Source organism: Rhinoderma darwinii, chromosome 3, assembly GCF_050947455.1.
Source record: "Rhinoderma darwinii isolate aRhiDar2 chromosome 3, aRhiDar2.hap1, whole genome shotgun sequence".
Classification (NCBI taxonomy): Eukaryota; Metazoa; Chordata; class Amphibia; order Anura; family Rhinodermatidae; genus Rhinoderma; species Rhinoderma darwinii.
The window spans coordinates 7,787,086-7,797,408 of NC_134689.1; the positions used below are offsets into that span (position 1 = coordinate 7,787,086).

The 10,323-nt window shown below is 47.1% G+C and overlaps 1 protein-coding gene across 1 annotated transcript; it reads left to right on the plus strand.

Moving 5' to 3' along the window:
• The first annotated feature begins 6,124 nt into the window (after positions 1-6,124).
• LOC142748650 (E3 ubiquitin/ISG15 ligase TRIM25-like) lies at positions 6,125-7,933 on the plus strand. The gene has a single exon (XM_075855799.1). The coding sequence runs from the start codon at positions 6,128-6,130 to the stop codon at positions 7,931-7,933; it is 1,806 nt and encodes a 601-aa protein (XP_075711914.1). The 5' UTR covers positions 6,125-6,127.
• Positions 7,934-10,323: the final 2,390 nt, after the last annotated feature.

Below are 10,323 nucleotides of genomic sequence, written 5' to 3' on the forward strand. Positions count from 1 at the left end.
TGACGGTCGTGTGGAGGAATGGGGACAGCTGAGGACCGGAGAGACGGTGGAGAACTTCAGCTCCCGTCTGGCTATGCAGTTGGAGGAGTATCGGGACCTCAGGAAGTCGCTGCAACGGCTCCGTGCGGACTTGGCGGTCGCCAGAGGAAGGGCTGCAAAAGCCACAGGAGGTAAGAGTTCCCGATACCGTTTAAATGTGAAATCCTTGTTGGAGGAAATAAAAGAAGTGGAAGAGAGACGTGAGGAGATTTTGGCAGGCGGAGGGGTGTTTGGAGAAAAGTTAAAAAACGAAGAGAGGTTTGCCGAGATGGCAGCACCTATAAAAATAGAAAGCATGGAGGAAGACACAGCAAAGGAAAATGTGGGGGAGAAAATGGAGAGTGAAAATGTAAAGTCCAGAGAAGGCACAGATTCTGAGGCACCCAGGAGCAGTGAGGAGGAGGAGGGTGGACACACAGCTGGGAGAAATCAAGAGTGTTTTGAAACTGACAGTGAGCGGCCTCCAGGATTACTCACTCAGATCCGTAACGTGGAGTCGCCGGTATCCTTCCAGGGATTCTGTTTCGGTGCGGAGTTACCCGCAGAGGAGGAAAAGCAAAAGAAAAAAAAATTTAAGAAGAAAAAAAAGGAAAAGGAAAAAAAATCTGCTAAAGGTTCATTTAAACTTGTGTATACAGCAAGATCCTTCCTGTGCTCTGAGCCTGATGAAAGTCAGGATCAGGGCGCAGGTCCCGCAAGACCCCCAGCTCAAGCCTCTGCAGTGGGGCTGGAGCGGGAATGCGGGGAGAGTGTTACGGGTCCGGCATTAGAACACGTGGTGGTCAAAATGGCGCCGGACGCCAACCCCTGCAAAGGGGGCGGTACTGGTGGCCTGGTGACGCCAGGGGGTGTGTCCCCGTGTCTGGTGAATGGCGAGCCCGGGAAACTGGTCTTTGATGCGAGTCAGGGGTCGGGAGAACGGGTAAACCAGAAACCGGATGTGGTGTCTGAAAGCCGGAAGTCTGTCGATGTCGCAGTAAAGCCGTCAGACGTTCCGGACAAGGGCGGTCACAGAGGGGGCTCCGGCTCTGTTGGCCACTCCTCTGTGGGAGGGGGGAGTGGTCCGGCGCCGGAGGCGGCTCCAGTGACGTCAGTGGCTACTTCATCCGCATCGCTGAAAAGTGGTGTAGGCGAGAAGGGGGCTGCTGGCGTCGGGGGCGACGGTGGCCCCTTTCCCAAAAATGTTCCGCGCATAGAACAGATGGAGGTTAATGAGGCGGAGGGCACAGCGGGGACACCGCTTATAACATCTGGTGGCGTCCCTGCAAAGGGGCCTGATGATGCGGAGACTGAAGCAATGTCTAATCAAACAAAATGTACAGCAAAAATACATAACATAGAACCAGGCCTGGCCAGAAGGATGACTGCAGGGGGACCTGGTGGGTTAAATGAAAAAGTTGCGGCTGTGGATGTGGAAACTGCTGGGGGTATGCAGGTGTCTGTAAATAAAGTTGCTGGAGTGTCTGCTGGTAATGGGGTGTTGAGTGCTGTGTCTGTGGGTGGTGGGGATGGGGTATCAACCAGGGGCAATGGGCCTGGCGCTCCTCTTGCTGTGACATCCGGCAGGTCTTATGCTGGTGTGGCAGCGGGGGGACAGCGGGCCCACCCATCTTCATCCTCAAGGTCCGGGGACGGTAACTTGCAACAACGTCTCTTGGACGCTTTAAGAGAGGGAAAGCAAACCCTAACCATAGGGGGAGTGCAGAAGGACCTGTCTTTCTGGATAGACAGATATGGTCTAAATGCCTTCCGAGAGCAACGAGGAGATCAGTGGTCTCTCCCAACAGCCGGGCAGGCTGTAGCCAGGAGGAATGTGGTCCGTCTCCGGTGGCGTGGCAATGATGCGTGCCCTCCCAGAAAGAGGGTGGTGGAGCTGCTGCTGGGGATGGGCTTCAAGGCGAGTGACATCTTTGCCTTGATACATCCTCATGGCTCGGTCGAGTTTGACATCAGCTTTGTTCACCTAGGGGGCCTTGAGGTCTTCTGGGGGAACTACGAGCTGATGAAGGACGAGCCTGGCTGGCGAGACTTTGCTGCACAAGCAATTTCTCGCCAAAGTGGTCCCAAGAGAGTGACCGTTCTTACCCGTAACGAGTCACTCTCTTGTATTGATATCATGACCTGGTTGGGAAGGTACGGAGAGGTAGTAGAGATGCCACGGAAGAACATGGATGAGTTTGGCATCTGGTCAGGGGCCTGGACGTTCATGGTTAAATTAAAGCATCTGGGACAGACGGTGTCCCACATACCATCGTCTGCTTTCCTGGGAAGAGATCGGATCCTTGTCTTCTACCAGGGGCAGCCGAAGTTGTGTCACCGGTGTGGCGACCCCTCACATTTGAGTGCAGGCTGCAAGGTGCAGAAGTGTGCTCATTGTGGGGGGATTGGTCATCTAGCCGCATCGTGTGACCGTATTCGGTGCAACCTGTGTGGTGACTTAGGTCACCCGTTCAGTCGGTGTCCTCGCTCTGTTGTCAATGCTTGTTCCAAACCTGAGGAGGATGAAAGGAGGGAGGCCTCCGTGGGTGAGGGTGCGGGCAGGGACGATGGGGCACAGGGGCAAGGGAAGAATGCAAAGAAGGGTCCCCCTTCTCGCCAGAGAAGGGCGGAGAAGCGAAGGAAGGAGAGGATTTGGAGGGCGCTCCAGGAAACTGGGACGACCTCTGATTTGGATCTGGATGCCCCCCCTGAAGCTGATGCCCCTGGGGAGGCCGAATTGAACGGGGAGATGAGGAGGATCCAAAGGGAGCAGAGGGCTGAGGACTCTCAGTCCTCCCACTATGAAAGTGTGGGAGAGGAAGAGAGGACTCAGCCTACAGCAAAAGGGACATCGGGCAAAACCCAAGGGCCAAATACATCTGGCCCCGCCCTGGCCCAGGAAGGTAAATCCTGTACCCCCCTGGTGTGCTCTACTGATCGATACCATGCTCTCGTGGACATTCCAGCCTCTCATTCTAAGAGGGAGGGCATGGTAGGGCACCCTAGAGTCATTGAGCCTCCCCTGCTGCAGGGGCCGTTGCCCCCAGAGGGGGAGGTTGACCCGGAACTTGGGGATGAAGATGGGAATAGGGTGGTGAGTATGGACTCCTCAGTTTGCAAGAAGCGAGGCAAAGAAGGGGGGTCCTCATCAGATAGAGGGGGGGTGGGAAGAAGAAAGCCGTCTAACTCAAAAATCCATGATGGCGGCACCCACTCCGTTGACGCTGGCATCAATTAACGTTGCCAGCATTAAGTCAGATAGGGCGAGATTTGCAGCCTTTGATTATCTTGGCCGAGTTGAAGCCGACATTTTGTTTTTGCAGGAGACCAGGCTGTCACTTTTGGCAGACGTCGTTAAATCTAGGAGGGAGTGGCGACGCGGGCCCTCCTACTGGTCTCTTGCGGCTGAGCCCTATAGCGGAGTGGCGGTCCTTTTCACCGCACCGGTAACATGCCGACGGATGATTGAGTTAGAAATGGGGAGGTGCTTGATCTTAGATGTCCTCATGAGGGGACAGGAATTAAGACTAATCAATATATACGGACCCCAGAACAAATGGGACCGTAAAAGTCTCTTCATGAGGATTAAGCCTTTCCTTTTTTCAGGTCGACAAGTTATCTTTGGAGGGGACTTCAATACTGTCGTGAGGCCCCGAGATAGAGGAGGTTCCGGAGATAAAAAATTGACCTATGATAGTGTAGCATTAAAAAATATAGTTAGCGATGCTCGCCTGGTGGATATCCACATCAGGCATACCCCAGGCCACTCGGGTTTCACCTATCGTAGAGGTAGTTGTAGGTCTAGGATAGACAGGTTTTTTTTGAAGGAGGAAGCCATCTCTTCACCAGTGTCCGTTGTTGAGGTGGAGTTCTCCGATCACTGTATGATTATTTTCTCTTTGAACATTGCAGAGTCCCTCCAGATGGGAAGAGGTATATGGAGGCTGAATTCTACTCTCTTGGAAGAAGCGGAGATAAGACAGGCCTTTGAGGATTTTCTTCAGAGCCAGGTACCTTTGTTGGATCTCAGTGGTACTAAGTCTGAGTGGTGGGAGTTGTTTAAAGTCCGGGTGGCAGGATTTTTCCGCAGGCTCTCGAGCCTCAGGTCCATGAGTAGGTACCGCCTATATCAGGAACTGTGTAATGGGGCGACATTTTGTAGTAAAATTCATTTTGTGACCACACGAGTGAAGGAAAATTAAACTAAACTCAATTCTGTGTCACAAGGTATTCTACATAAAAAAAATAATGAAAATATTAGTAAGGGCCGGCCCACGCGTAACGGAATTGCTGCGGAATGATGGTGCGTATTTTGCTGTGTTTTTCTCCATGCTGAGGGATGGAGACATCTCCAAAAAACGCAGCAATTCAGTCCACTTTCCGCAGCAGGAATTGACATGCTGCTGTACGAAATATACGCACCGCAGGTCAATTTGTGCCCTGAATTTTTACGCGGAGTGTGGATGAGATTTGTTAAATCTCACCCACTTTGCTGCTACTGTATTCTAGAAAAACACAGAATATAAGGAGTCATGCACTATTAGAATATAATTTGCCAAAGGCATAGAAAAATAATTTTATTTGACAATACAGGTTTACATATAGATTAAAAAGTAGACTACAAATCAAACAACTGTATACCTCCAAATAACGTAGGAGAACAAAGAGGAACCACTCCTATATAGTACAAAAGATATAATGTCAACTATTTCTGAGAGGAAGATTTGATAGCAATGAATGACACAGAGCAAGAAACCAAGGTACGGTATCTAAATGGATCGTATCACAAGTAGCCAAACTCATAATCATGTTAATATAAAACAGAGTACGAGGTAAATAACATCAAATAGCACAAGCCATGCTCACATGTATGCAAGGCGTCAAACAGAAGGTTCAAAATAACTAAGCCTAGATAAGGCACACAGATCTTCCCAGAGTGTAGTTATAAGTATAAAAGCGAGTGAATCAATATAGGGCACAGCGAGTAATGTTACTAACCCATGTGGTTCCTATGATCCTGGTAACTTTCCGAGTGTGGAGAGACCCCAACGCGCGTTTCGCGTGGATAGCTTTTTCAAGGGGTATAGCTATCCACGCGAAACGCGCGTTGGGGTCTCTCACATGGGTTAGTAACATTACTTGCTGTGCTCTATATTGATTCACTTGCTTTTATACTTACACTTGTGATACGATTACCTCGTTCTCTGTTTTATATTAACATTATTATGAGTTTGGCTACTTGTGATACGATCCATTTAGATACCTTACCTTGGTTTCTTGCTCTGTGTCATTCATTGCTATCAAATCCTCCTCTCAGAAATAGTTGACATTATATCTTTTGTGCTATATAGGAGGGGTTCCTCTTTGTTCTCCTACGTTATTTGGAGGTATACAGTTGTTTGATTTGTAGTCTACTTTTTAATCTATATGTAAACCTGTGTTGTCAAATAAAATTATTTTTCTATGCCTTTGGCAAATTATATTCTAATAGTGCATGACTCCTTATTCTCTGTATTTTTCTAATGTATTTTGGCGTTTCTATTCTGACATTGGGGAGGTCTAATTCCGCACTCGCTGGTGACTTAGCCCACATAGTAATTTTCCCTGTTGAGACGTGTTTATATTATTGTATTCTGCTGCGTATTTTCTGTTTGCAATTCCGTAAGGAAAATACGCAGCAATTCCGCTACGTCTGGACGAGCCCTACTATCTGCCCATTTTGGCAGGGCAACAAGCACAATATTGAGGGCAGTAGCAGAAACAATATTGGGAGTAGCAGAATGTGACTCGTACCTGGAAGAAACATTGAGGAAGGTGTGGGCCAAATGCAGAGAAAAGATAAAGCAAATAACTATTATCATGGAAGACAGACAGTAATTCTCTGACTACAATTTCTTTTGGGGAGGTGGGATCTAATATTTGCAGTTGGACCCTATGATTTCTATAAAATTGATGCTTACAAAGCAGGAACAGAGGCAAAAAAAAAGGAAAAATAATGTTCTGATCTGTGAATGTTTAACAGTCTATAAAAAGAAGAATATGCTGAACACACCCCGCTGCCAGTAACATAGGTCATATTTAGTTTCACTGCTTCTAAGTAGTGTCAGCCATGGCGTCCGCTGATGTGAGAGACGAGCTGCTCTGCTCCATCTGTCTGAACATTTTTACAGATCCTGTAACCCTGAGATGTGGACACAACTTCTGCCGGGTCTGTATTGATCGGGTCCTGAATACACAGGACGAGTCTGGAGTTTATTCCTGTCCTGAATGTAGAGAAGAGTTTCAGGAGCGGCCTGCACTGCAGAGGAACATAAATCTACATAATGTAGCAGAACTTGTCCTGTCAACTCAGCCACGTCAGGAGGAGATCACCGGGATCTGCTGCACTTACTGTATTCACGCTCCTGTACCTGCTGTTAAATCCTGTCTGCTGTGTGAAGCTTCTCTGTGCGATAATCACCTGAAAGTTCACAGCAAGGCAGCAGAACATGTCCTAACTGAACCCAGCACTTCCCAGGAGAACAGAAAATGTCCCGTCCATAAGAAGATCCTGGAATATTACTGCCCTGAGGAGGCTGCTTGTATCTGTGTTTATTGTTCAGCAGGAGAACACAGAGGACACCAGGTGGAGATGCTGGATGAGGCCTCTGAGAAGAAGAAGGAGAGACTGAGAAATGTTCTGCAGAAACTGATCACAAAGAGAGAGGGGACTGAGGAAAAAGTCCAGAGTCTGGAGGAGCACAGGAAAAAAGCTCAAGAAAAAGCAGCTGGAGAAGAAGAGAGAGTCACTGCCCTGTTTATTGACATCAGGAGACGGCTGGACGACTTGGAGATGAGGGTCCAAAGTGAGATCTCCAGGCAGGAAGAGCAGGTGTCACTGTCAGTCTCAGAACTGATCCAAAAGCTGGAAATAAAGAAGGAGGAGCTGTCCAGGAAGATGAGGGACATTGAGGAGCTGTGTAACACTGATCCACTGACTGTCCTACAGGGACCAGACACAGGTGACTTGTGTGATCCTGAGGAGGGGGGAGGTGATGAGGACACAGCAGGACATGATAAGACACATAATGTAGATATGGATGTAATTACAGGGAAGTTATGTGCAGGTATATCTCATATAATTACATATCTGCAGACCATCTCGCCCGCAAAACCTAAAAAAAGGAGGCCACCCCACCGCAGAGTCCGACCTTCAACCAGTCACCCACAAGCTTTGTCTTTATCAGATACAGGATATAGGGGTGATGATGTAATAGTCAGGACTGGGGGTGTTGGGGGGAAGGTAACGGCTGCCGGAGAGGGGGGGATCTATGGGGAGGGTCCTGCAGACATATTACTAGATATAAACACAGCTGATAATAATATCCTTATATCAAACGACCTAAAAACTGCAACCTGGACAGATATAAAGCAGAATCGTCCAGAAACAGCAGAGAGATTCCGGTGTCGTCAGGTGATAAGCGGCAGGAGATTTTCCTCAGGGCGACATTACTGGGATGTGGAGATCAGTAGATCGCTTTTGTGGATGGTCGGGATGTGTTATCCCAGTATGGACAGGACAGGAGATCAGTCAATGATTGGAGAGAATAACAAGTCCTGGAGTTTATGTGGAAGGGCATTGGATAATTATATTCAGTGTGCAGTGATATATGACAACATACACATCATGTTACCTCACGAGATCTCCAGTGATAGAGTCAGGATATGTCTGGATTATGAGGCCGGGCAGCTCTCCTTTTATGAGCTGTGTGACCCCATCAAACACATACACACCTATACTGCCACCTTCACCGAGCCCCTTCATGCTGCATTATATGTATGGGTAGGTTATATAAAAATATCAGGGAGAGCAGCAGCTGTGAGGAAACCATCATCAAAGAAGAAATCTGGTGACATCATAGGGAGCGGAATATGATTGGTGGAGCATTCAGCCAATAGGATAATCTGTAGAAAAGACTAGAAAAGTATAAGAGGTTATTCACTTAGAGGGGTTTTCCAGGAGCCTGCTAGTAGGAAATTAGGAAAAATGAAAAAAATAGCCGATACTCACCCTTTTAATCCCCCGAAGCTCCGGTGCTCCTCACCTTTCTATGTGTAGATGTCCTGTAGTGATGACATTACGTACATTCATATGACCGCTGCAGGCAATCAATGGGCTTAGTGGTCTTGTGATTGGCTGCAGCGGTCACCTCCATGTTCGGCACGTCATCGTTGCAGCACATTAAACAAAGACTAGTGGGAAGCACCGGAGCGTCGCGCTATGGAGGGATTTAACAGGTAAGTATTGGTTAATTTTATTATTTGATCACATTTTCTACTGGCAGGCTAATTTTTTAAGTATGTGTTCATGATATATTACTCAGGAAAGGGTGGTAAAAAACTTTTTGTCAGGGTTCCAAAATTCACAATCGCGGCGCATATGTCAAGAATTATTTCGCAGTATACAATTTTTTTTCTGCATGAAATAGCGCAGTAGACTGCATTAGTCTATGCAGAGGCATGTATATGACATAGTATATATTTTTTAACAAGGGAGCCTATAGGTGATGGATACCACTGTATGTCTAAACAGTAGCATTCGTCAGAGGTATATGTGGGAGGTTATGGTCAGGTAATCCTCCCGACGGAAACCTCCGGTGTACACTTAGTAGTGCAAAAAAGGTGACGTACCAAATATACTGGAACTACAAGGCAACCGTTAATTGAGAGAAATAGCTGTATATCGCCTTTTGCATACGTACCATCACTATTGTTGATGTCAAGATGATGGAAACTAAATGGAATAATGACAAACCCCAATATAAGTCAATGGATTCTGGTGGGCGCCATAGGCATCTGTTGTACGATGAATCCGGTATATCGTTGGGGCCTTCATTATGATTTCAATCCATAACACATATGTGAACAGAGACTTGCATGGTCTATCAAACACACAGTCATGCAATTTCCGTTGAAAAACATTGCTAGTATGATGGGTCTCACTGAAGAGCTCATTGACTTTACACATGGCATGGTCATAGGATGCCAACTTTGCCACAAGTCAGTTTGGAAAATTTCTATCACTGCCCCAATCACCTATAAGTGCTATTATTGTGACGTGGAGAGCGTCTAGGAGTAAGAATAGCTCAGCCACAAAGCGGTAGACCACGTAAACTCACAGAGCAAAGCTGCTGAGTGCTGAAGCGTGTGGCGTGTAAAAATAGTCTATCCTCGATTGTATTAATCACTACAGAGATCCACACTGCCTCTAGAAGTGACATCAGCACAAGAACTTCATCAAATAGATCTCCATGGTCGCGGCACATGTCCTAAGATCATCATGCACAATGCCAAGCGGCAGCTAGAGTGGTGTAAAGCACGTCGTCATTGGATTCTGGAGCAGCGTGTTCTCTAGAGTGATAAATTACGTCTCACTAAATGGCAGTATGATGGAGGAATCTGGGTTTGGCTGATGCCAGGCGCTACCTACCAGAATGCATAGTGCCTGCTGTAATATTTGGTGGGGGAGGGGTAATGGACTGGGGTTGTTTTTCAGGGTTTGACCCCTTATTTCCAGTGAAGGGTAATGTTAATGCTACAGCATTGCTAAAAACAAAGCCAAAGACAAGCACCTCCTAACAAAGTGAAGGTGCACGTCTTCCTCAGTAACGCAATTTAAATAAATCCATACATTGAATGTTTCGTATATCGGCGTGCTGCAGTGTCTTCGTGTTTGTTTGCTAACCCTACAGAATTGTTAGAAACTGAACTTTCTGGAATTAAATTCTAGTTTCGCCTGTTTTTCTTTGCGGCTTTGACCTCTCTGCAACACTTTGCTTCTTCTACCTTTGTCCCAGCCGTGTGTTTGCTGCCCTTGGTGATTAGTGACGGATTGTATCGGCACTGTGGCCAATCACAGTGGTCGCTGCCCTATAATTACCCACCGCTCTGTTCTTCCCGTGCCAGATTATGCTGGCACAGGAACTCTGCATTCATGTGACTTTCTCGATCCTGTTTACCGATTTCTGCATACATTCGACAATGGATATTAGTAGTATGGAGCTACACAAGTCATCAAACTTCCTTTGACAGATGTACTGTCCATTTAGGGGGTGGAGTTATGTATAACCACACATTCACCCTTTATACCTCTTACATTGCCTACTCACATGCACCGACATTACAGCTGCACCTCATTGGGCGGTTCCACCCCTTCCGGTTCTGCCTCATAGGGAGCCCCTAACCAATTATATTAAGCTATTAACTTAATTGAATGTTTTCTGAAATTTTAACTTTATCATGGCTGCCCTTTGCCTGTCTAACTAA

Excerpts from the sequence above, each read along its gene's own strand:
- LOC142748650 (XM_075855799.1), top strand. The coding sequence starts at position 6,128 with ATGGCGTCCGCTGATGTGAGAGACGAGCTGCTCTGCTCCATCTGTCTG.